The sequence below is a fragment of the Taudactylus pleione genome, unplaced genomic scaffold (genome assembly GCF_031769625.1).
Source record: "Taudactylus pleione unplaced genomic scaffold, aTauple2 ptg000122l, whole genome shotgun sequence".
Lineage (NCBI taxonomy): Eukaryota > Metazoa > Chordata > Amphibia > Anura > Myobatrachidae > Taudactylus > Taudactylus pleione.
Window position 1 is genome coordinate 10,922,349 of NW_028284524.1, and position 27,622 is coordinate 10,949,970.

The following is a 27,622-nucleotide window of genomic DNA, read 5'->3' on the forward strand; positions in this document are numbered from 1 at the left end:
GCCATAAACAGCCAGTGGAGAAGCACCCTCTCATGTATGCACTTAGACAAATTATTCCCATCATGACAGATAGTTAGGGGAGGAGTTAAGACTTTGTTTCAGATTTCTTAAGCAATGCTGGTATTTACGCAGATTGAGCAATTTTTAGCCATTGCGCATGCAGGAAAGCCGTACTGCACATGCGCAACGATTGTTTTGTGATTACGCTTGCACAGGGGATTCACTCGCAAATTGAGTGACAGGTGATCAGCATTTGAGGGAGGTAACGGGTGGGGGGGGCGGTGGCTAGGCAAACGCAGGCATGTCAGAACCGTTTAAACCTCTGTTTCATGGGTGTGCATAAATTAGCTACTGTGATCTCCTTTTCAACATGAAAGCTCTCTGTATGTCAGGAGAGCCGCACTGTTTGAGACAGGTCAGACTCCGTTCAGAAGCTGCGTGGCTGCCCAATCTGCATTGATCTTCCTGATGTTTACGCTGTTGCACGTCGTCGGATCGATATAAGTAGGCTGCAGTGGGCGTCCCTTTGCTCGGAGAGGCTTTGGAAGATATTAGCATATTTTCGCTAATACGATCCGTAAAAGATCGCAGTTGTGATTGCATTAGTGTAAATCTCAGAATCAGGTCCTGAGCCACTATACCCCAGAGTCCCAGCGTCCCGCATAGGATGTAAAACTATATTTATTAAAAAGCTTATATGTATATGTGGTTTATCCTATACTACCAAAAGAAAGCCGTGTTGGTCAAAAATGAGAAATAAAATAAATGTATAAAATAAAATATTTGCAATTATACACTACAAGATGTGTACCCAGCACGACATCACCGGTGATGTGACTCTGTATGCGGCAAGTGCGTAAACACTTGCTGATGCTGGGTCCAAAGGGGGGGAGCTATGTGTCATTCTGAATTCGGCAGCATGGTATCATTAGCGACATTTCCCGTCGGCCCTGCTGCAGGGCTGACGGCCAATGTCACGAGCGACTCACAGGAGCGTGCATATCATGGGTACATACTAGACAATGCACCCGATATGTTGCTCCGATCCTCAGGATCAGACAACATATAGTCTAGTGTGTACCCAGCTTAAGGGCCTGATTCACAGATGGAAGCAATTTTGATGTTGGACGCAGTGGAACAATTTTTTTGGCACTGTGCATGTGTCAAAGCCGCACTGCGCACACGTGACGATGGATTGTTGACAGCCGCAAACAGGATTTTCTTCGCAAAGTAATTGACAAGTAGTCAGCATTTGGGGGAGGTAATGGGGGGTGGACAGTGGCGTAACTAGGGTATTTGGAGCCCAGGGCAACCCCCCCAACATCCCGATATGTGCGCGCGCCTTCGGCACACACAGAAAAAAGTGGGCGTGGTCACTTAAAAATGGGGCGTGTCAACATGACACACCCCTTTATTTTCACGCTGAACATTCCTATCCATATGCACCTTAACCCCAGTAGTACCCCTTATACAGTACCCCCAGTATGCAGTTGTGGTCCCTCTTATGCAGGCCCATAGTAGTACCCCTTATTCAGTATCCCCAGTAGTGGTCCCCCTTATACAGCCCCCAATTAGTTCCCCTTACTCAGTGCCTCCAGTAGTGGTCCTCCCAAATGCAGTGCCCTATGTAGTGTTCCCCCTTATGCAGTGCCCCCAGTAGCAGTCCCCACAATGCAGTGCACCCAGTAGTGGTATCCCCTTATGCAGTGCCCTTTATATAGTGCCCCCAGTAGTCCCCCCCTATGCAGTGCCCTTTATATAGTGCCCCCAGCAGTAGTCCCCCCCCATGCAGGTTTCCCAGTAGTGGTCCCCCTTATGCAGGCACCCAGTAGTGATCCCCCCTATCTAGTGCCCCCTGTAGTGGTCCCCGCAGTGCCCCTAGCAGTAAGCCCCTTATATAGTGCCCCCAGCAGTAGCCCCCCCCTCCCATGCAGTGCCCCCAGTAGTGGTCCCCCTGATGCAGGATCCCAGTAGTGACCCCCCCCCCTATCCAGTGGTCCCTGTAGTGGTCCTTCCTGTTATTGCCCCCAGTTGTGGTCCCCCCAGTGCAGTGCCCCTAGTAGTAGGCCCCTTTTATAATGCCCCCAGTAGTAGTCCCCCCCCCAAGTAGTGGTCCCCAGTTGAGATTCCCCCTCCCGATTAAGTGCCCCCGGTAATAGCCCCCCCCGCAGTAGAGGTCCTCCCAATAATGGTGCCCCCCAGTAGAGGTCCTCCTAACAATGGTGCCCCCAGTAATAGCCCCCCCCCAGTTGAGGTTCTCCTAATGGTGCCCCCAGTAATAGCCCCCCCAGTAGAGGTCCTCCCAATAATGGTGCCCCCAGTAATATCCCCCCCCCAGTAGAGGTCCTCCTAATAATGGTGCCCCCAGTAGTAGCCACCCCCACCCCCCCGTTGTGCCCCCACCCCAGTAGAGGTGCCCCCAGTGGTAGCCACCCCCAGTAGTGCTGACAGGTTTTTAAAAAAATATATATAAAAACATACTTACCTGAATCCACGCTGCTGCTGCTGCTCCTCCAGTCCGCGACGCCGCTCCCGCCGCCCGCCCTCCCGGGCTGGCACGCTCAGCATAATGGGACAGACGTCATGACGTCTGTCCCATCACCCACTGCAGGAGCCGGACGGAAGTCCGGCTCTTGCAGTGGGTGCTGCAGCAGTCAATGAGAGTCTATCTGACTCTCATTGGCTGCTGTTTAACACACGCATCGCCGCCAGCGCTGGCGGCGATGCATGTGTTATGCACAGCCTGAGCCCGCCTCCAAGCGCTCAGGGAGAGGGAACGGCCTCAGGTGTGCAGCACAGGACCGGCGCTGGAAGCCTAGCGCCGGTCCTGTGTAAATGTGTAGGGCTGACCACACTCATTGCGATCGGCGATACACTGGTGGATAACTAGGGCGGGCCGGACCGTGGCCGGCGGCGCCCCCCCCCCCTGCGCCGCCGGTCCCACGGCGCCCAGGGCAAGCACCCCGCTCGCCCTGCCCTCGTTACGCCACTGGGGGTGGATAGAAAAATGCAGGCGTGTCGGGACTATTTTCTGGGCTTCCCAAAGTCAGCCACTGAGAATTTGCTCGCAGCTGGAGAGCTCTCTGCATCTTAGGAGAGGCACTCTCTGAGACAGCCTAGACTTACTTGATAGTCATCCAATGTGCATCTGATGTTTCCACTTTTGTACATCAGCGGCGCATGTGAGGTGTCTCTATGCACAAGACGGCATCTGAATCATTAGCATATTTTCACATTTGCACAGCGAGCAAAATTGCATCTGCAAATATATTTGCATTCATCTCTGAATCAGGCACTAAGGCCCTCATTCAGACCCACTCGCGAGCGGCTGTCCGCTCGCAAGTGGGTCGATGGTCCCCACTGCGCATGCGCATGACGGAGGGAGCTCCGTCGTGTGCATGCGCGAGACCCGACGAGCGAAGGACTTTCCTTCGCTCGGAGTGTCTCATCAAAGGGGGCGTGCTGTCGATGGTGACTGACAGCACGCCCCCTTTGGTGGGCGTGCCGGGAGCGTGCCTGCCAGACGGAGGCGTTCCCAAGGGAACGCCTACCGTCTGAAGCCGGCCCCACTGACATCACTAGTGATGTCAGTGGGAGTGATTTTGGCTCTGATAGAGCCAAAATCACTCCTGGCCTTGCGGTTGAAAAACCCAACCGCAGGCTTTTGCTCGCAGTTTCGATGGTCGTGATGGTCAAGACCATCGCGACCATCATCCTGCACGCTCGTATATGCTGTGGGTGGTGACCCACAGCTATACGAGCGTCCAGGAGGAAGCTCCATATTAATGGAGGTGGGCCCTGATTCAGAGCGAGCGCTCTGGTCAGAGCGTCCGGCTCTGAATCAGGGCCTAAGTACTTTATTTCTGTACGGTATTGTGTCACTCTACACAGTAAAAATGGCTGCAGTCTGCACATGTGCAGTAGCACATCAGGTCGGAGGTTGCACCCCCCTACAGACTCTGGGTCCTAGTGCCTAGCATGTATGCTCAGAGAGATGACAGTGCAGGAGCCCACTGCTCTCTAATAATTTAATGTGAAAGTTGTGGTCTCATCCTGTTTTCTAGCACATGACCCCTCATTTCTAACTTGCTCTTACAGGTGTTTTTCTTTAAGTCAAATTTGACATTATTACTTTTATAAACTATCAGGGGTATTCAATATGGGAGCGAAAAGTCTGTGCTGGACTTTTCGCTCCACATCGGAGATTTTCCTGGGATAAAGTATCGGGCGCGCGCCCGCTTTATCCCCGTATTCAATATAAAACCTACGAAAACGGAACCCTGCGAAGTGGGATCTGCGAAAGAAAACGAAATTTATCTGGAATAAATTGTAGGACCCCCCCTAAAACTGTAAAAACATGGGGGATCACTATGGGTACCCCCGTTTTAGCCTGCAAATGAAAATCGGGGATTTAAATAGCGGCTGCAGGTGTTTTTTCCCGACATTGAAGAAGTGATGCAGAAGAGCACTTAGGTTATGCTTTTCATTTTTTTAAGTGCTCCCATCAAATTTGGGGTACATGAAAATGGGTACTAGCATATTTTTATGTCCCTAAAGTAAGTTTTAAAAAATTCTGCAACTATGCACCTGCCGCTAATAATCTATTCTAGAATACACCTGCCGCATACTTGCAGAATAGCCCTGAACCTATTTCCCTATTGTTAAACACTTTTTTTCCTTTTTCTCCCCAATTTTTTAATTAATTTTTTGGGGTGTCCCTATTTTTTTTAAAACTTTTTTTTAACACAGTTATTTTTAAAATGTAATTCCCAGGGGTGCAGGCTGTTTTTTTTAAGCCTGCACCCCTAAACCCCAATTCTGCACTTTTTTTCGCCACCTATTCAGTGGTGAAAAGTTATCCCCGTTTTTTTTCAAAGACTTTTTGAACCTGCGAAAAGTCTTTGAAATTGAATACGGTGTAAAACTAAAACCTGCGAAAATGACGTAATCGGTGCGAAAACATCGCAAAAACTGAGTTTTCGCTCCATATTGCATACCCCTATATGTATTGGTTGTCTGTGGTCTTTTGTGATCTTACATCTGAAATCAGGATTCAAACAGCAGATGATTTACTAGATTAGGGGGCATATGTGTGATGTGAGATAAAATTGTGAAATATATATCACCAACCAATCAGCTCCAAACTATCATTTCTTAAACACAGCCTGCAAAATGTAAGTTAGAAGCTGATTGGTTGGTGATATATATCTCACAATTGTATCTCACGTCAAGCTTTGATACATATGTATATAGTAGTAGGATAATGATTAGTATAATTGTTTTATTTTAATTGATAATAATGCCAAAGATTTAATGGGTATGTAAACTTTGGTGAGGTCTTTCACATCACCTCTCTGTTCTGTTATTGGACCCTATATAAGTACAACTAATGGTGTATATTTACTAAGCAATGGATTTTCAAAGCAAGCCTGATTTTGCATTTATTATTATTGCCCTTTTAAATATGGGTGTGATATATATTACCGCCGGCTGCATGGCTGGCGGTTCAATCCCCGACAGCGGTTGCCCGACAAAGGAGGAAATCCCGATCGTCCTAAAGGTAAGTATTTACTAACCTAACCCCCCTAACCCTAACCCTCCCTTAGGGGTGCCTAACCCTAACCCCCCCCCCTGTGCCTAACCCTAACCCCCTCTCTAAGTGCCTAAACCTAACCCCCCCTTCCCCGCAGCCTAACCCTAAGTCCCCCGGGGGGTGCCTAACCCTAAGTCCCCCCTGAGGGTGCCTAACCCTAACCCTCCCTCCCCCTAGCCTAACCCTAACCTCCCGGGGGGTGCCTAACCCTGTCCCCCACGGGAGCCCTAAACCTAATCCCACGGCTGTCCGCTGCGGCGCCCGGCATTCGCTCAATCGGGATGCCGTGCGCCGGTCTCCAGACGTCGGGGAAATGACAGGCGTCTAGATTTAGACGCCTGTCATTCGTCCCTAGTCGGGATAAAGCAGTCTGGAAACCGGCGGTCGGCATTTAGACCGTCGGGTTCCAGACTACATCCCTTAAATATGGCTGTCAAAATCGGCTTTGAAAATCCATTGCTTAATAAATATATCCCTAAGTCTGATTGTCTGCATTCCCTCTTCAAATCATTGCACTGCTTCTTTCATATGTAGCCCATACTTGCCTACCTTTTACTTGTTCTCCCCGGGAGAAGCCTGTGGAGGACAAGCATGTGGGCTGTGACGGGGGCGGGGCCTGATGGGTAACATAATTAAGCCCCGCCCCCTTCGTGGTAAATTGCCACAACTGGCTTAAATTTAAATAGGGGTGTGGCTAAATGACACAATTCATGGAGAATAGTTTATTAAGCCCCGCCCCCTACACGGGGACCCGCGATAGGAAGTGGACAGAATGCGGGAGAAATGCCTACCTTTCCGGGGGTGCGGGGGGTTACCCGAAAAATCGTGAGCCTCCCGCGAAAACCTGGAGGGAAGACATGTATGATGTAGCCCTGTCCTCACTCATCTACTGATATACTCAGCAGGGCTGCCATCAGAAATTGTGGGGCCCGGGACTGAAAGAATAGGCAGGGCCCCCCCCAGTCCGTTATTGAATGCAGTCTGTGCGCCCTTCCTTTTTTTGTTTTACCTCTTCCCCCCCCCTTATTGAATGTAGTCTGTGCACAGGCCCTGCATTTTCATCACCTCACCCACCCACTCCCCCTCGTTAGTGAATATATTCTGCGTGTGGCAGGCTCTGCATTTTTATTTTTATTACCTCACCCCCCCCATTAGTGAATTTAGTGAGTGCGGCAGTCCTTGCATTTTTTATCACCCCCTCCTGCCCCCCTGGTAGTGAAGTCTGTGAGCGGCAGACATCTCCCCCCCCTCCGCCCCCAGGTAGTTACATGTGTGTGCGGCAGGCCCTGCATTTTTATCACCTCACTCTCCCCCTGCTGCCCAGACATTCCTCCACTTACCTTATGGATCCGGCAGCGGCTACTTCCTCCACGGTCCACCAGCACTGCAGGCACGCTCCTCTTCATCCGCGGCTCACCCTACACTGGCGCGCCGTTACGTCATGTGCACTGACTCCAACTCAAGCTCGCGGGCCGGCAGCCAATAAGGAGCAGCCGCTACGGCCACTCCTGATTGGCTGCCGTTCCGCGACCTCAAGTTGGCTTGCGGCGGCCCTGCTTCGATCTTTCTCCCTGCATCATTTGCTGCTACTGCTGCAGCGGCGCTGCTACCCGGGCCCCCCTCCCTCTCCCCTCCCTCCGGGCCCGGGACTCGAGGCCCGGCGGTCCCCCCCTGATGGCGGCCCTGATACTCAGCACTGCTGGTGGTCCTGCTCCTTCCACTAAATAACTCTCAGGGGTCTATTTACCATGGTGCGTGATTTTAGAAGTGGAGATGTTGCCCATAGCAACCAGTCACATTCTACTTAAATTTAACTTACACCTTCTAGAAGATAACAGCTAGAATCTTATTGGTTGCTATGCACAACATCTCCACTTCTAAAAACCCGCACTTTAGTAAATATACTCCTCAGTCTCTTCCTGCTGTATCTACTCCCCTCTCCACATCATGACAATAACCCTATCACAAGCAGCCCTGTCCCTACTGAGAGAATCACATGGACAGATCACTATCTCCCATAAGACGGGCACAGTCATCTCCTGAAAACTCTGTGCTGTGCAAGACAGTTGTTTTTTTTTCTCCTCTCACTTTAAACATGTTTACAAACGAGCAGCAGATTTATAGCAAAAAGGGCTCTGATCCCCATTAAATGCACTTTAAAGAGAGCCTCAAGTTATTTGCCACTGACATCAGCAGTAGCCATTTGCAGAACTCTTACAGGTATGAAGCAAACTTTTGTATGTTCCATCTCTGCAGCTCTGGATCCTGCAAATATAATCAGCGAGGAGCGGTTTCTGTGCACCCTGACAGCGCAGGGAGTCTACCCCACCTTCTCTGTGGTAGATGCATGTCCAGCAGGTAGTGCCAGCACCCTCAGCAAGGCACAGCTCTGGAGGCTCTTTTCACTGAAAGAACTCAATTCCTGTCTTCAAAATGATCCCACACCAGGCGAACTTATATATAGGGTTCCTACCCGACACAGGTATGGAGGGAAGGGTGAGAAATAACCAAACAATGCTCTCCCTCAATGTCCAATAACATGATATAACTCATTACTGTGTCTTTCTTTTTGGAGATTTGTAATGGTCCCTATGTTTTCCCACACAGCACCCACAGACGTCCCTCTATAAACACTCCAATCCTCCTGGACTTCAACTTTGGGGCTGCCCCTGTAGGATTGGAGCCATTTGTGGCCCTGCTTTTGCTGGAGAATAATGGGGTATTACCTGTGAAGTGGTGAGTTTGTTGGGGGCGTGCATGTTATGCTTACACCAAAAATTAATAGTATAGTATTTAGTGTTTTTGCAGAAAATCCTCAGTAAACTGTTATTTTGTACATGAATTTACAGGGCCTGATTCCGGCCGCCCTAATCAAAAACACTCACACTTCCCTCCCCCACCCCAAAATGTTTACTTTCCTATTATCGCGCCGAAATCTGCATTTGCATCTGAGATGGACGGATTAGCACAGCCGCTTGTGTGCAGCTCTGCAAATCCATCCATCTCTGAATCAGATCCATAGTCAGACTGTCTGATGTTACTAGCAGTTTCATCTTGTATGTGGGCAACATTACGCAAAGGGCTCACAGCATCACAGTATGTCTATAGACCAGATGTTGACAGCAAGTTCAACATTTTTAGATTTTAACATTTGCAAAAAAAATATATAAATAATTAGTTTGTTTGCTGTAATTAGCCCATTAATTATGTTGAACGTTTTGGTGCTTTACTTCAGCCCCCCCCCCTCAGACACACACACTCACCCTTCTCATTCTTTGTTTTTTTGCTTCGCCCCCCCCTTGCCTTCTTTCTTCTGTCCTTTTGTGTATGTTGTTAGCATACATCGGTGCTGTGTAACTCTTCTTAGAGCTGTGCAATGTTATATTGTTCTGCAGGGACTTTTTATATCCATCAGATCTACAGATTGAGTTGGAGTTCTGGGCTGAGACCTGGGAGTTTGACCCCAGTGAGACCCACCAGATGAGAATTCAAGACAATAAACTGTTTACCGTCAACCCCAAATCAGGGAATCTAAAACCCGGCCAGCAACAAACGGTGCAGCTAACATACAGGTGAGAAACATATGGTAAATTATTTTAATGTATGGATATTGTTGGAAAGTTGGCATCAGTGTTGGCACAATGTTGACTCATAGCTTTGGGGTCAGGACCCTAGCTGTATGTAGGCTGTATGTTCTTCTCCTGGTGCTACAGTTTCTTCCTACACTCCAAAAAGATATTGGTAGGGTAATTAGATTCTGACAAAATTAACCCTTCTAAGCTCCAATGAGGATGTCGATGACAAATATTCTCTGTACAGCAGTGTGTAAAACTTTTTATATATAAATAATAATAAAATAATACTGTATTTTGATCTCATCCACCACTCTATTTACCATAGGATAGAAAAGACTGTATTCACCATATAGGTGTAAGGAGGCCCAAGACCTAGGTAGCACTGATTTGTAGGCAGGCAGTGCATACACTGCATTGCAGGCAGTAATGGAAAACCTGACAGGGTTAGGGCTGGCGGCAGACAAGCAGAAATGGTTTAACAGGCTTTATCAATTCTGGCAACAGACAAATATGTAATCCAGAAAATAGGCCATCAGGGGCAGGAAAAGTTAGAATAATTCAGTAAGCAAAACCGAGTCACAAAACAGATAAGACAGATTCATCTTACAGCAAGGCAGGAAACTATCACCGTACAGGAGGAGAGGAAACAAAACTGTTTAAACTGACCAATGGGATGTGATGGATAAACTCTAGTTCCCTCTAGTAAATAACCAGCAGCGTTATGGAGGAAGTCAGCAGCCATTACCTAGCAATTGCTAGAACCACCGTCTAGGGTAGCCCTGTTTATAGGGATACGCTTTACTTATTATACAGATACCCAAATGCATAGCTCAGTGCATTGTAAAGTCAAAGCAGTATTTATTACAAAATATGATACTAAATTGTCTAAGTCATGCACTTATCTGCGTATGCACTATTCATAGGGTACAATGCTTCAGACAGCACTAACTGTCTATCTCCAGGAATTGTTTGACTTCCCATGCATCAGTACCTTAGCATTTATGCCTCTTGTGTCTTTTCATGGCCGTGCATAGACATGATTTTGTTGGCACCGATCGCTTGCCTGTCCTCCTCAAAGTATCACACGGCCGGGAGATTTTGGTACGTACAATAAGGATAATTATTTGTAGATTATTATGTCTGTGTTTTCCAGCACTATAGTTAGAAAAGATGTGTCCCCATGTGTCAGGAGGATACAGGGATTGGCCATAAGTAAAAGAGCTCTCAGTTTCCTCTATGCCAGTTTCCCCTCTGCCTGCTGAGAGAACTTACTGCACAGTGGTCTGACTGGCACGAGGATTGCAGAGTCTCAAGTGCTGGTACTAAAGGGGCTGTTAATCTGCTATTCCCATCACTTTGCACCATCGGATGTTGGTTGTAGTGACGTTTTGTAATGTAAAAAATACCATGTTAGAATTTTAAATAATTCACTGAAAACATAAAATAATTAAATGTGAATGTTTGCTGCTTCAGCTAAATTTCATTGGAGTCACAGTAGGGAAGGAGCAACGCTACGTACATTTTACCTCCACAAAACACCGCTTTACGCCTGTGGCCATTGGCAGCTCCAGTCCTTCAAAACAGGCAAGTTATTTGTCATCGTGTCCTCTCACTACTAACTTCTGTGATTCCTTGATTTATTTCCCCATCTGGGCAATGTATAAATCATTTTATACTAATCCCCCCATTCTTAATCTAGATGACATGTTATTCCTCATTTCATTTATTACGGACTGTGTCTATGTGAGTTTGGTTGGAACTCAGTCTCCACAGACCACCGGTGTTGGCCAGTAATTAAAATCTTTTCAGCTGATTGGTGACTGCGATTGATATATGTATGGTCATCTGCTGACCATGGTAACAGAGTCACATGAGATGTTGACATTATCCATATCGCATTACACTACAGGGTAGATGTATGAAGCAGTGAATAGAGTGGAGAAGTGTGCCAGTGGAGAAGTTGCCCATGGCAACCAATCAGTTTTGATGTTGCATTTATGAAGTACTTTCTATAAAATGATAAGTTGAATCTGTTTGGTTGCCACTATTTTCACTGCTTCAAGTTCATACATCTACCCTATGTTTTTTATTGCTCTTGCTTTTCATTAAAGAATAACTCCACTGAAAAGTGAAAATGTAGCTTTGGGTGGCCTTCATTAAGATAAGATCATAATAATATACTTACTGTTGGCACAGTGTTTCCACAATCCAGCGTTTAGCCCCAATCTAATAGTCTAGTACTGCACTCCCTGCCCTTGCTAAGGTGGACCCTATTTAAGTAGGCTGAGCATGTGTTGATGTTCACTCCCTATCCACTCATGACCTTCCCTTTTTCATGAATGAGAAGATTACAAAGAAGGCAATCTGTAGCCAGAGAGAGATCTGCAGTGCTGGGCCATTGGATCATGGAAATGCCAGATAATGGTGATGTCTGACTGTGGCAATGCCACACTGGAGGGAAGTAGTATAACTTCAATGCATGAACTGTATCCAAAACTAAATTATTAGATTGAGTGGAATTCTTCCTTAGCCAGATCTAGTGTTACTGCTGCTCCAGATTTCCCCTTTATAAGCCACTTACAACCCTTTTTATCCCTAAAGCTGCATACACACACAACGATTTTGTTACCAACGATTTTATGAACAATTTTCTGTCAGATTATGTGTCAGATTTTTTAAAGTGTAAGTGCAAGTCTGACTGAACTACAAACGTTAACGCGCATGAACGATAATCGTTCATCGTTTGACTCAGAAAGCGAACGATTTTCTTCAAACGATTATCGGCACAAAATCGTTGTGTGTGTATGCAGCTTTACTGTTAACTAGATAGACCCTATGTTAATTTTGTACTTGTTCCATTGTTATTAATCTTCTAGACCCTATATTATTCCATTGTAATGATTATGTTGCCTTTTATTTTTCTAGATCTATGAACTGTTTAATGGGGGGTCTGTAGCTGTAATCTATGAGATTAATTTGGAGCCGCTGAGAGTGATCCAGGAACAGAACTATCACCACCCCATATTTCAGTGTCTGAACCCCAGAGGGGAAATATTACCAGGGTCAACTGCTTTTGTGGAATGGATCTTCTCACCACTGGAGGCGAAAACCTATTCAGTAATGACTCCTACACTTACAGCATTTCCTATTATACTATCCACTACTCATTACCTGCTACTGATCACATTACTCTCACATGTAGGTGACCGTCCCTGTACAGATCTTAGGAGGAGACTCTGCTCTCATCACCTTTGAAGGGGTCGGCTATGAGCGTAGTGTACTGGGGGATACGGCCATTTTTGATGTTTTCCCATTGGCAGAGGTGCCGAGGCTCAGTATTCCTGGACAGGTGAGGGTGTTTCATATACTTTGTTCTCATTAACAGATAGGAATATATTGACAATTCCATAATAGTTCTCTAGTGTCACTATCAAACCAAGTTCATTTACTACAGATAGCTCATCACTGTACTATATGCCACTGTTAATTGTTAACATTGCTGCATTACAGCGCTGAGACCTCTCAGGTCATACTTGCCTACTGTCCCAGACTCCCATTTTTGGGATCAGATAACCCCCCCTCCCCCCCGGATTAGCTAGGAATGGCGTGAACATGGGTCTAATGCCAGGATGCATTCGTATGTATTTTAGAATCCTTTGTTTCTTTTAATGAATTGGAAATATATTTCTTAATTTGAATAGTGGGATCAGTGGTTATATTCACTTGTGAGTCACAAACTATTCCTGAAACACAGACCACATGTCCTAACAGTACAGTACTTACTATGTTAGGCCCAAAATATTGGCTTTCATGGGAATCATGGAGCTCGTAATAAAGACAAGATACATTTGTCATATCAGCTTCACTTTAGGATACATTGCCACCTATCCTTTGTCTGTTTGCACACTACTTTGTCAGTTTTAGCACCTGTACCTCAGCTTTAAGTTTGTGTCAATAATTTAAACCGGAACTAGAATGAATTTAAAAATTATGAACAAAACTTTATTTCCATTTATAATGGCATAATTTATATTCCATATCTTCAGTAGATTTGAATGCCATTTCTAATTTCCTGGAACTGTGATACACAAATGTGTCCCATACTGCCTGAGAGTCATTTATACTCCTGCTGGGATTATGTAGAAGACTATGGAAAACATTTGGGGACATACATGAAAACAGTTCCACAGGTAATTGTGTGGAATTGGTGGTGTCACCCACAGCAACCAATCAGATGCTTGCTTTCATTTTTGAAACTACTGAAAAATTACAACTAAAATCTGATTGCTTGCAATGAATGGTATTTCTTTGTGTTCATACAATTACCTGTAGAAGGCCTTTCATAGATGTTCCCCACTTTGTGCATTGTAATAGTATTGTCACAAACCGTGCCCCAAACCCCTGCATCTTCCCATACGTCTGTGCCATCGCTGTCCGCTGTGCCGTCCGCCTGCTGCTCCTGTGATTTCTGATGTGGGGCCTCTGCTTGTGGATCGTCCACAGCATCCCCACTGTTGCCTGTGTCCCTCTGCTGCAGATCCATGCGCGCATGATGGCGCAGTATACAAGTTTTCCGGAACATGGGCCCAGCCATCTTGGGCCAGGTCAGGTGATACTCGTGCATCCAGGCAGCAGCAGTCTCAAGTTGCTTCAGCCAATCCGCTTCAGCCTGAAAGTATAAAAGACCTACCTGTAACACATGCTGGTTGCCAGTGCAACAATGTCCATTGCTGCTGCATGACTTATGTTCCTGAGCTTCTGGTGTGAAACCTATGCTCCCCTGCATAGCAAGGCTGATTCCCAGATCTTGACCTATGTTCCTGAGTTTCCTATGTGTTACCAGTGCTACCCAGCACAGCGAGTCAAATTTCAAGTTCTACAAGTTCAATCCTTATTAATCCAGTCCGGAGTAAAATTCCAAGTTCTTCAAGTTCAATCCTCGTTACTCCAGCCCGGAGTCAAATTCTAAGTTCTAATTTAGGGCCTCATTCAGAGGCGGTCGGAGGATGCAAGTGGTCGCTCAGAAACGCCCGCCTCTGTTGCGGTCGTTAGGCTGTGGGTTAACACCCACAGCTCTAACGACCGGTCCGGTGATGGTCAGAGACCATCGGGGCTTACGACGAGACCCTAGGGTAGGGTCTCCCTTGTCGTAAGCTCCGGAGAGCTTCTGGCTCCACTAGTGATGTCAGTGGGGCCTCCCCCAAATGGCAGGCGTTCCCATAGGGACGCCTCCGTTTGGGCTGCCACCCCCCCGGCCCGCCTTCCAAACGGGGCGAGCTGTCAATCAACATCGACAGCTCGCCCCCTTTGGATCGAGACCCGCTACGACCGGCGCTGTCGGTCGTAGCGGGTCTCACGCATGTGTACGATGGCGCCGTCGTGCGCATGCTCTGTGGGGGGGCCATTGACCCAGTCCGAGCGCATCGGCGCTAACGACCGGGTCTGAATGACCCCCTTAGTTCCAAGTCTACAGTTTCTTCCTACAGTTCCTTTTCCAAGTTCAGTGACTATCCAGAGACTTTGTCCTACAGTCTTATTCAACATCTTCTAGTTGCATTATCTCTGGACCTTAGGATATCATCTTATATCACAGTCTCCTTTATTACTGTATGAGCAGAAACTACATTAAACCGTCCAGTTGCAAACTACCTATTGGTTCAGGTGTCTCTGTCTTACAACCCAGTTCGGGTACACAACTCCAAGTTCCTCAGTCCGTGACAGGTATAGAACACAGGTTCTCAAACTCGGTCCTCATGACCCCAAACAGTGCATGTTTTCCAGGTCTCCTCACAGAATCACAAGTAAAATAATTAGCTCCACCTGTGGATCTTTTAAAATGTGTCAGTGAGTAATGAATACACCTGTGCACCAGCTGGGTGACCTGGAAAACGTGACCTGTGTGGGGTCCTGAGGACCGAGTTTTTAGAACCACTGGTATAGAACATTATTCTTGTTTCCTCCTACAGATTCCTCACTTGACCCAGCAGAAATTGGCATTTGGAGATATCCCTACCTTCTGCAAGTCCAGCCGTCTGCTGTTCCTGAACAACACCTCTGATCTTGAGGCCATGTTCTTCACTTGGTATGCAGGGTCATCCAATGCCAGCGAGGTGAGTAGAACTGCCAGCACACATAATATACGCTGTGTACAACATGGCAGTGCATGCTGTGACTTCTACATTGACAGCAACTGGAGAGCAGAAGCCTACTGGCTAAATATTTTTATCTATTGCATATTGAAATTATATTGGCTGTTTGTAGATGACTTTGGAAGAAATTACGCTCTGTACACTCACAAGTCTTCATTAATCTCAGAGGTAAAATGAATGTTAGCCAGGTCCTCAGAAAGTAAAACTGCTTCTCTGCACAATTTTAACACAGAAACAATAACCCCCTGTAGACAAATGTGCGATTTATTGGGATCCTCTTTATTTCCAGACGCTTCAGGTCTCCCCTTTATCAGGTGTAGTGCGACCAGGTGAGAGCACCAGTGTTGTGGTTAGTCTGCAATCTGGAGAACAAGCCTCGTTCTATACCCTGGAGCTGGTGTGTGAGGTGGGTATTGAATCTTTGTATGGCGCACAAAACTTGTAGCGTGTAATTGCAATGTCTCATGTCCTGTCAGATATTCATGGAGAAAGCACTGGCTGAGTATGAGCAAGATCTTCGAGAGTGGGAGGAAGAAGAAGAACGCCAGTCAGTGGAGTTTACAATCAATGAACCAGTCTCAGAGAAGAGAGCTCAAAGGGTGGTATGTCTGCCTTATCATATTATGTGGGCACTATTGTATTATTATCGTGTGGAGTTTATAAGTTATTACCAGTTATTTATATAGCGCATACATATTACGCAGCGCTTTACATCAGTCCCTGCCCGAGTGGAGCTTACAATCTATATTCCCTATCACATGCACACACACATACTAACTAGGGTTAATTTTGTTGGGAGCTAATTAACCTACCAGTGTATTTTTGGAGTGAGGGAGGAAATCAGTGCTTTGAGGCATTAATGATAACCATTACACCGTCTGTGCTGCCCACAGATGTAAGTTCTGTTTGTCTCTCACAGGCAAAAAAAAACATATTTATTAATTAATTTTAGTGTCTATGTTGTGAATGATTAAACGTACACTGTAAAATGCTGCATAATATGTTGCTGCTGTATAAAATGGGATTGTTGCACTCATTTTACATTGTTTTATTCTAGTCCATTTGGGACACTGGAATTGTGGGGTATAGAGGTATATAAGAGCTTGGGAACTTTAAAAAAAAAAATTATGAAATACATATCTCTCTCTATGTATCATGCAGTGTAAAGAGTGGAGAAGTTGCCCATAGCAACCAATAAGCTTTGAGGAATCATTTATTAAGTACATTCTATAAGTAGAATAGGTAGAAGATTCTATGGGCAAACTCTCCACTTGTCTTCTTCACTACTCTTTACACTGCTTGGTACAGCTATGTCCTCATACACCAATCCTTTCTATGCCACCTGGAGCAAGACACCAGACACGATTCCACACTGTGCACTTTTTCCTCAATTTTGCTACTACTTTTCCTTAACTTTGTTATTTTTAACAAAATTTTGCATCTTAGTTCGCATATTGGGCCTGATTCAGAGGTGTACGCTATGCCGATGTTCATGCAGTTGAGTGATTATCGCCGATTGCGCATGCATCACAGCCACAATGTGCACACGCGGAAATTAAATTGAGATTGAGAATACGCTAGCCATGAGGATTTATTAGCAAGTGATTGACAGGGTGGGGAGAAAAATGCAGGCATGTCAGACCATTTTCGGGGAGTATACCAACTGCCAGTTGTGAACCTGTACGCAGGAAACTTGGCTGCTGCTGGACAAGCCCCTCTTTCAGGGCTGTCTTAACAGCAGTGTGGGCCCTGGGCAAAGCTACCCACCCATTGTGTCCCCAGTAGTATGCCCCTTATATAGTGCCCCCAGTAGTAATTCCCCCAATGCAGTTTCCCCAGTAGTGGTACCCCCTATGCAATGCCCCTTATATAGTGCCCCCAGCAGTAGACTCCCATGCAGTGTCCCCAATAGTGGTACCCCTTATGCAGTGCCCTTTAAATAGTGGCCCCAGTTGTAGTCTCCCCCTATGCAGTACCCCCAGTATTGCCATTTATATATAGCCCCCAGTAGTGGTCCCCCGATACTGAGCCCCCAGTGGTAGTCCCCCTCTATGCAGTGCCCCTAGTAGTAGTCCCCTCCCCTTGTAGTTCCCTTAGTAGTTGTCCCCCCCTTGCCCCTTGTAATGCCCCTAGTAGTTGTCCCCCCCTTGTAGTGCCCCCAATAGTAGTCCCCCCTTGTATTGCTCCCAGTAGTGGAACCCCCTTGTAGTGCCCCCAGTAGTGGTCCACCCCCCCAGTAGACAAATAAAAAATAAACACTTACCTGAATCCCCGCCGCCGCCATCCGCTCCTCCGTCCGTCCTTCCGGGCCGCTCTGCATTATGGGAGAGATGTCATGACGTCTCTCCCTTTACCCACTGCGGGAGCCGGACGATGCCCGGCTCCGGCAGTGGGCGCAGTGATGAGAGTCTGACGGACTCTCATCGGCTGCTAAAGCAAACACACAGCTGTGTCACAGAGACACAGACTGCCCGCGACTGCGTACCAGGGGAAGGGGGGGGGGTTCGCTCGTCACGGGGGGGGGGGGGGGGGGGTCGACAACTACTAGCATAGACTAGTGCTTTGAAATAAAATGAAAAAATTTAGTAACAGGTAGCGGATGCAGGGGGCTGGAGGGCCCCTTGAAGCTTTGGGCCCTTGGGCAACTGCACTAAAAGCCCAATGGAAGAGACGGCCCTGCCCTCTTTTGAGCATTATAGAAGAAAAAACTGTGTTACAGGTACCAGTATTTCATTTAAATAGATCTTCAGCAGTGTGACCACATCCAGGAGAAAATACTCCTTTTACGGAGATCCATTCTTGGTTCAAATGGAATTTGGATACTATCTTTGGTTGAAAAGATGAATTCGTCCTCAGGAGGGTTCTCTCACTATGAAAAATAATAAAGGAGGATCTGCAAGAAAGAGCACCCAATTCTTCAACCCTCCTAGCTGAGGAAAATTGCTCATATTTTATGACATAGGAATTTAAGATCCACGGACTATAAAAGGTTCAAATGGCGAATGTTCTAATACTGACATGACAAAATTCAGATCCCATAGTGGAATGTAAGGAGGCTGCATATGTCATACTCCTTGCAAGAATGTCTGAATGTCCAGAAGTAGTTCCATTCTTCTTTGTAAAAAGACTGAGAGCAGAACTAAATAGAGAGCAGAAACAGAAAATAGCCCACACCTGTCCATGAAATAGCTTTTGAGTTGATAGTCCCATTACTTTTGGCCCCTTAAAAAGTGGGAGGCACATATAGAAACCGTTGTAATTCCTACACCATTCACCTGATTTGGATGTAATTACCCTCAAATTAAATCTGAAAGTCTGCAGTTAAAGCAAATCTTGTTTGTTTCATTTAAGCCAGGGGTCTTCAAACTTGGCCCTCCAGCTGCTGTGGAACTACACATCCCAGCATGCACTGCCACCTTTTTGATATAACAGCATGCTAAAACTATGTGCAGTGCATGCTGGGATGTGTAGTTCCACAGCATCTGGAGGGCCAAGTTTGAAGACCCCTGATTTAAGCCATTGTGGTGGTGAATAGAGGCCAAAATATGAAAATTCTGTCAATGTCCCAATATTTATGCACCTGACTGTACATCTACCTATCCTACTCACACATACTTACCTGTTGCCAGCTGATCTGTCCCCTTCTCCAAGCAGAAATCCACTGGAAGTACATGGAAAAAGATTCCATACTAATCTCCTTTCTGGTGCGGCTCCCCGTAGCATCCCCATACTTGGCAAAATAAAAACACGACTGACCCGATCCATGGCAAACGTGTAAGTACAGTATATGTTGTTACATATACTTACACTACGCGAAATGACAGATGACTGGTGTCATCTGTATTTCCCACGGACCACTAGCCAATCAGCGGCTGCTTTACATGTAGCGGCCGCTTATTGGCTGAGACCCACATGTAACCAGCCAATGACCAGCCAAGGATTATACACCTCAGTCCATTGACTTATGTAGGCTTAAATAGCTGCTAAGTTCAGTGGTGCTAATGCTAGTCCCTGCTTTTGCGTGTAGCTGAATTTGCATTCCTATATGCTGCCTATTGATGAAGACTGGACTGGGTTTTGGACTTTGCTGTTTTTCTCTAGCCCTGACCTTGGCCTATATTACTTGGTTTTAGTTTTTGACTGCTGCCAGTCTTGGCCACGGAGTGTATACCAGTACTGTGTGTCTGCTGCCTGCCCTGACCCCTTAGTGTATACCAATATTACTTATCTGCTTTCAGCCTTAAACCCAAAAAACCCTGCAAATAAATGATGTAAGATCTTATAAACTGTATATTAAGATTATATACTATATATATATATATATATATATATATACACACTAAATACACACATCTACATATACACAACATCATATATATATATATATATATATATATATATATGATGTTGTGTATATGTAGATGTGTGTATTTAGTATATATATATATATATACTAAATACACACATCTACATATACACAACATCATATATATATATATATATATATATGATGTTGTGTATATGTAGATGTGTGTATTTAGTATATATATATATATATATAGATATATATATATATATATATATATACACACACACACAAACACACACTCACACACACACACAGTGGCCATAATTAAAGTTCTCCTATTCAGAGCAACTGCTTCCCAAGTCCTAATTATTCATTCTGATTGTTAGAATAAGCTACAGGTGGCTCTGAATAGGGTAAGTTTCATTTTGGCCACTCTGTATAATATATAATTATCTCTTCATTGACAGTTCTAGTGGTCACTGTTGATTATTCTGTCTGCACTGTTACCATCTCCCTGTATTAGCCCATTGGCATTCATTCATCCTGTTTAGTGTTATGTCCAACATTAACCAACAACAATACCCTGTGGTAATAAATATCGCTTTAAGGGAAATGCAGCTTAATATAGGTGAGGACCTCATGAAGCAGTTGCAGAGAAAGCACCTTTCTACAGTATTGTCATAACAGCCATGTTTGAATAGCTTTGTTAGGTCAGCTGTTCTCGTTATAGTTGTAAGACAAGCTCCTGCTGTCACGAACATATATTTTAGAATAGCATTGCACTTCCGGTCTGAACCATCAGTCTTAGAAAGCTTTGCAAGATGTGATTTCACTGTAGGAGGAGACTCATACTTTCCTCTATCATCTACTGGAAAAGGGTAACAAGCTAAAAGCCTAAGAAAAACCTTACATTATCTATTAGGGTTTGGCCAAGATTTTTAGATTTGCTTATCTGATCTCACAGATCATTCCAAAATATTTGAAAGAAACTAGAAGAATCTACTAATGCATTTTCATAAGAAAATGGTGAGAATGGTGCCCAGAACTACTCCTTTGAGTAGATAATGCACCCTGATAATCACAAGGAGAAACGGAGAGACATTTTTCGTCAGCTAAAGCCAAAGAGAGACGGGACCATCCATGGTCTCATATTTTTGGGCAGTCTGTTCCCACATGAAAAAGCTCTGGTACTGCTCCTTTATTTGCCATGTTGCGAGAAAAAAGATGACAGAAATAAACTGAGAGGGACTTCTACAGTAATTAAGGGCTCTCAATACTTCCTTCTGGCTAGGAGATAGAGAGGAGACCAAACTATGGCTGCATTTCCCTGTCAGTAATTATTACATGCAGAGAAGCTGACAAGATAGAGATTGAGGGCCTGATTCAGGGGTGAACACTGCTGCATAGCTCTAGTGTCTGTTGTCGTAGCCATGGCCGCAGGGCATAACTAGATATAAGGGTGCAACATAGCAAAAGTTTCACGGGCCTCACTATGTCCACCGCGGCTCCACCCCGCTCCCTATCCTCGACTTACCTCAGTTCCGTGGTTGTCCTCCATCAGCGCGTGCTGCACAGGGCAGGCACATCTCCTCTCCCAGTCAGCTCCATCTCTCCTCACTGACTAATGCTGGGGGGAGGCGTGGCTATGCTGAGCCTGCTGGGACATATCCAGATCACGGCCATGTCTCCTCCCAGTATCAGTCAGAGAGAGAGACGGAGGCGGAGCTGACCGGAATAGCAGATGTGCCTGCCCTGCGCAGCACACTGTTGATGGAGGACTAAACCACAGCTTGCCTGGCAGCATAGGTGCAGGGGGACGGCTGGGCCCCAGAGACTGCCCGGGCCCCATAGCAGCCACTGCACATCTGGTAATTACGCCAGGGTACGGCAGCGATAACATGCAAAAGCCAGTTTCAGCCTTCCCTTTGTGTACTAGCTTGCGCCCGAGCCCTGAGATGCCCACTTTCACTGCCTGTGCATGCCGGTGGTTCTGGGCACTGCACCATCTGTGCACCATGGTCACTGTCACCAGCCTATGGCAGGTGCACTTTTTCCATCTGAACATAGTCTCTTTGGATGTGGCCTTGCATATGAGAATGCAGCTGCTGTGACTGACACACCCATAACACGCCCACAAGACAGTTTTTTTGCGATCACTTCAGGCCACCTCCTGAAAACCTCCCTGGTACGCCCATGGTTTTGCCTTTCCATTACTGATAGCAGCGGTTCCGCATGCAACAGCGCATTTGTTAATTCAGGGGTTCCCAGAATATTTTGCGCATGCGCAGTAGCAAATAATAGCTCAACTACTTGAACATGAACATTGCGTGCAGTTATCATGCACCCCTGAATCAGGTTTTATGGGGTATATTTACTAAAGTGTGGGTTTTAGAAGTGGAGATGTTGCCCATGGCAACCAATCAGATTCTAGCTATTATCTTCTAGAAGGTGCTAGATAGATGTTAAGTAATATCTGATTGGTTGCTATAGACAATACCACCACGTCTAAAAATCTGTACTTTAGTAAATACCACTTAGACACTGTATAAGTGATGTAGAGTTTAACACATGTCGATGGTATTTGCTCCCATTTTGCATGCACTGAATTAATTGCATATTTTTGCTTGCATGCAGGGTCACCTTTGTAAGTAGACCTTAGTTTGATAGCCATCATCATCAGTGCACACCTGCTTCAGACTCTCTTTGTGTAGCAGATACGTGTCAAAATAGACATATTTATGCTTCCAGATAGTGCTCAGTCCATAATACCATCAGTATGCCCTCACTAAGCATTGCCTACATAACAACACCTCGTTATAGTCCAGTTACGCCCCTTCAGATGCAAGTGAAGGTGCAAGTGAAATGTGCACAATTTTGAATGACGGGTAATGGAGTATGCTTGAATTAAAAAAATGCACAGTGCAAAAACACCCAAGATACACCTGCAAATGGGCGTACGTTCAACTCTGCACAGTCCCTGTGGGTCTACCACCAGATTCAAATGAACTGTCATAATGGTGATAAGTGAGGAGACTGGCCAAAATATCAGCCTTTCACAAGATCCTGTGATGACCGCACAGCAGAGATCCTCTCAGCGCCACTGGAGGACGCTCAGATGAGATAGTTGTAGCTTGGGATTTCTGTCATTGTATAAACAACTGCCAATTACCAGCAGTAGCTGAACGGGGTTGCAGTCGTTGCCTGGTGTAATAGTAACTGGGTTGCCCTCCGGAGCCCATAAGAATGAGCCGGTGGCATTAAGAAGCTGTCTGAGCCATCAGCCGTCTGTAGTAAGAAAAACTAGAACTAAACAAATACATAATAATTATCACTCTACAGGCAGCACTTAGAAAACAACCCTCCTCCTGCGGACAATTGGAAGAAGCTTAACGTACTCCAGCTAGGGCAGTAATGGACAACAGGTGGCCCCGGGACTGCATGTGGCCCTCCCAGCCTTCCATTGCATCTCCCAGCTCCTTCCCGCTTTGTTGTGATATTTGTTTGTTATAGCTTGTAAAGCTTGTTTGAAAGGCCTGATATGTAATTACTGTTAGTTGTCTCTTTTCTTGATTAAATATATTAAATTAATTTGCTATTGAGATTAGGAGTAATGTGAGTGTGAGGCCCTTTTGAAAGTTAGAGGGCTCCCGAAGTATATGTGGTTGCCTATCACTGGGTTAGAGAAGAGAAGCTCAGACTTAATTTGCTTTTTTTCTTATTGCTCAACCCTCTCTAGTGCCCCCAATGGATGCCAGTGAAATAAAGGTTACTAACAATAATTATACCTATAGTTTTAGCCATTGCTGCAAGGGTACATGTTTTGGGTATGTCATTATACTGCATGTTATTATTTCCTAGTGTTTTCTACAGTCTGGTGGAACTGGCATTGTCAAAGCTAAGCAACAACTGACAGAGATACGGAGATACAAGGTGAGAAGTCTATCATTTGTCGCACAATTCACAGGGATCCGTTTAATCAACCTGAGGTCCAAACGCTGGTGCTTTTAGTATAGGGAGCCTTTCATTTCCAGCATGGATCATAGATCTCGGTCATTTTATTGTCAATATTGTGTATAAGTGTAGTCTTCTGTGTGCATGTTTTCATACATGCACCAGGGGTCTGTTCATACAGCTACTCTTGTACTTGCCAAACTCTTTTGGTACAATTGTAAATATCTGTGCTTCCTGTGTGTTGGGTATGAAATCCCAGCACTCGGGATGCCTGCTGTCAAAAGACCCGATAGCGGCATCCCGATGCTGAGGATCCCAACAGCGGAGAGGTAAGTACCCTAACCTTCCCTCCTTAACCCTAATTCTCCTGTTCAGCAGCCTAACCTTAACCCTACCCCACACCCTAACCCACCCCGTGCCTAAACTTAACCCCCACCCCCTTAGTGCCTAACCCTAACCCCCTCGGTGGTGCCTAACCCTAACCCCCCCTGTCCATAGCCTAACCCTAACCTCCCCCCTCCCCCCGGGGTGCCTAAACCTAACCACCCCTTGGCTAAGACCTAAGGGCTCCTGCTGTACTTACCATCGGCATGCCGGCAGTCAAGATCCCGGCATCGGCATCTCCCCTCTTGTCAGGATTATGGCTCTGGTGTCTTGTCCCCGGTACGGGATTCCAGCTCCGGGATTTCATCACCCGGCATGCCGATGGTCGGCATTTTAACTACATCCCCTTCCTGTGTACATACATTATATGGACAAAAGTATTCGGATGTCTGCCCATTACACCAACAGGGTCTGTAATGACAATGTATTCAAATACATATACTTTAATATGCAGTTGGTCCCCCTTTTGCCGCTATAACATCTTCCACTCTTCTTGGAAGGCTTTGCACAATATTTTGGAGTATTTTTGTAGGAATTTGTGCCCATTCATTCAGTAGAGCATTTATGATGTTGGACAAGAAGGCCTGGCTCACAATCTCCTTTTCAGTTCATCCCAAAGGTGCTCGATGAGGTTGAGGTTAGGGCTCTGTGTGGGCCAGTCAAGTTCTTCCACACTGAACTCATAAAACCATGTCTTTTATAGTCCTTGCTTTGTGCACTGGGGCACAGTCATGTTGGAACAAAAAAGGGCCTTCCACAAACTGTTTCCACAAAGTTGGAAGCATAGCATTGTCCAAAATGTCTTGATATGTTGAAGCATTAAGATTGCCCTTCACTGGAGATAAGGGGTGTCACGAACCCGGGCTGACTCACAGATACAACAATCTGGATCAACTGGTCGTGACGCCGCCGCACCTTGGTCACTTAACAAAATACACAATTCTTCCACCAAGCAGATTTATCAGGAGTTCTGCGATCTCTGAACAGATTATTAATAAATCACATTCAATCCCACACAGATATGTAGCATGAGTCTCACAGGCTCGCAATCACGTGGAATATGCTAGATTAAAAAATATTTTCAAATAATATTTTCAAGGCTTAGTTACAAAAATATGAATAAAATGACAAATAGATTATAATGCAAATATTTTCTAAAAATAAAGAGAAATAACTTAGAGTTCCTAAGACAATTTACAATAAAGTTCTTAGCACTGCTGATGGGGTGGGGGATTTCACCCACAAGAATATCCTGGTGCACTCACAGCACTGCCGTCTGATCCCCAATGAGTGACAAGCTGTTTTGGGACAGCTACATTCTTATGTTTCTGCAAGAGCCCTCCTAGCTCCCACCTTTCTGATTAACTCTCCCAGTGGGAGCTGTTAATAAATGATGTGACTTATACATATTCTGCTCTTCAAATAACACAAGACAGTTTCACATTTTTCTCAACTGGGCACAGTGCCCCATAACTGTTTAGGAGATAAGACACAGTTATATACACATTCCTCAAATCACAGACATTGACATAGATTGTTATCAACCCCTCTTCCTGGTGTGGCTGGCTTCAAAGGATGTTCCAGTCGTAAACCGCGGAGTATCCATCAGCCCCTCTGGACACACACATGTCAATTAAAGGACATCAAATGCAGTTGCTTCATTACGCATAGATCACGAAATATCATTTCTGGCGATTATTCTTGTGATTAAACGCCACAAGGGGCCTAGCCCAAACCCTGAAAAACAGCCCCATACCATTATCCCTCCTCCACCAAACTTCACAGTTGGCACAATGCAGTCAGGCAGTTAAACCGGGCATCTGCCAAACCCAGACTCGCCCATCTGACTGCCAAACAGAGAAGCGTGATTCATCACGCCACAGAACGCATTTCCACTGCTCCACAGTCCAGTGTCGGTGTGCTTTACACCATTCCATCAGACGCTTGGCATTGGACTTGATGGTGTGAGGCTTGCATGCAGCTGCTCGGCCATCGAAAACCCATTCCAGTAATCTCCCGTATGTTTCCACATTCATAAATAAAGAGATAAACAAGCTCCCGCTGCGCAGTTTTTGTGCTTACATTAATGCCAGTGGAAGTTTGGAACTCTTCAGCTATGGAATCAGCAGAGCATTGGTGACTTTTACGCACCATGCGCCTTAGCAGTCGTTGACCCCGCTGTGATTTTACATGGCCTTCCACTTGTTGTTCCTTTCCACTTTCTAATAATATCACAGTTGACCGTGGAATATCCAGCAGGGATGAAATTTCAGGAACAGTCTTATTGCAAAGGTATCCTATCACATTACAATGCTTGAAGTCACTGAGCTCTTCAGAATGACCCATTTTGTATCACAAATGTTTGTAAATGGAGACTGCATGGCTAGGTGCTTCATTTTATACACCCGTGGGAACGGGTCTGATTGAAACACCTCAATTCAATAATGAACAGGTGTTGCCAAATGCTTTTGTCCATATAGTTTATATCTATTTGTCTTAATGTAATTACTTGTGTACTTGCATTCCAAAAAAAATATCCCAGGTGGGGTGTTTAAACATTATCGTACCTGTAACATTTTTAAGGTACAAACAGTAATAATGGGAATCTGTCAGGTTATGTTTTTTGTTAAATGTAATTAAGACAAATGTATATCAATGGTATGTTTAATACACTTTTATCTGTCCTTTACAGCTCCTTTTAAATCTGCACAAACATGACCATGCCTTTTGTTAATCACATATCTTGGAAGCTATGACTGTTTTGCATGTTGTTAAATAAGTGGGAAATAATTTTCTTGTAAATACATTTTCCCTTGTCTTTATGTGAAAGTGATGATTGCTTGCAGACCTGTCCTCCTGATGAATGTGATGTTATATAAAAACTGTATTCCTCTAGAAATGTTAATAGTTATTGAAAATAGCCACAATGGGGCAGCATTATCTTTAGAATGTGCAGCATATTAAGTCAAGTAATAATTCTTAAACAGAGCTGTATTTTGTTACCAGACCCTACCACCCATCAAGAATGCCGATTTTGCCCGGGCACCAGTCAGCCGAGACAGAAAAAGCCGCAGGGCACAGAAAGAGGCTCAGAAAGTCTGGACTAGACCTGAATCACCTACTCCATTACAGCTCCATCTGTCAGTGACTGCGAGATCTCATCACATACCAGACTTTCTGAACCAATTCCAGAATGACTTTCAGAGACACTTCCAGCAGAGGTGAGTAGCATTGTATATGCTGGAAGGGATCTGTAATTGGCTAGACACATTAGATGGATCCTATTATTGATATGAAATCTGTATTCCCATGGCTGTTTGTTATATGTAGTGTACCAGACATGATTTACAGGAAGGTGTAGTCAGGGTAAGCAGGGAAGGCAGAGCCTCCCGTCATATTCCTGAGATTTGATATAAAATTATTAGAATAATACAAAGAAGATATTTATAACTTATAAATATCTTCTTTGTTTATTGTAATCATTTTTATATTTCCCTGGGACTGCAGAGAGACGAAAGATGAGGCAGCAACAGCTCAGCCTCGCTTCTGTATAGTCAGACACTGCTTGCTGAGCTGGGAGTGGGACCACACCACAGGCAGTAAGCTGCACAGAAAGAGAGCTAATAGAGGCATGCCTCTGTGTATGGAGGCGTGCCTTGAT

The 27,622-nt window shown here is 45.3% G+C and overlaps 2 protein-coding genes across 2 annotated transcripts in view; one reads left to right on the forward strand and one right to left on the reverse strand.

Annotated features, from left to right (window-relative positions):
* CFAP65 (cilia and flagella associated protein 65) overlaps positions 1-27,622 on the forward strand; it is a 173,670-nt gene that overhangs the window by 103,214 nt on the left and 42,834 nt on the right. The window contains exons 18-29 of the mRNA XM_088472350.1: positions 7,850-8,075; positions 8,201-8,329; positions 8,989-9,165; positions 10,203-10,269; positions 10,642-10,752; positions 12,094-12,285; positions 12,371-12,517; positions 15,135-15,278; positions 15,607-15,723; positions 15,794-15,919; positions 23,485-23,556; positions 26,968-27,182. Coding sequence (XP_088328476.1) covers positions 7,850-8,075; positions 8,201-8,329; positions 8,989-9,165; positions 10,203-10,269; positions 10,642-10,752; positions 12,094-12,285; positions 12,371-12,517; positions 15,135-15,278; positions 15,607-15,723; positions 15,794-15,919; positions 23,485-23,556; positions 26,968-27,182 — 1,723 coding nt within the window. The remainder of the gene's footprint in view (positions 1-7,849; positions 8,076-8,200; positions 8,330-8,988; positions 9,166-10,202; positions 10,270-10,641; positions 10,753-12,093; positions 12,286-12,370; positions 12,518-15,134; positions 15,279-15,606; positions 15,724-15,793; positions 15,920-23,484; positions 23,557-26,967; positions 27,183-27,622) is intronic.
* Positions 13,232-21,242, reverse strand: LOC148524064 (uncharacterized). Its single transcript, XM_088472349.1, has 2 exons — positions 21,161-21,242; positions 13,232-13,837 (listed from the first exon to the last, which is right to left on the reverse strand). Exons 1-2 carry the CDS (start codon positions 21,182-21,184, stop codon positions 13,442-13,444), a joined length of 420 nt encoding a protein of 139 aa, XP_088328475.1. The 5' UTR covers positions 21,185-21,242; the 3' UTR covers positions 13,232-13,441.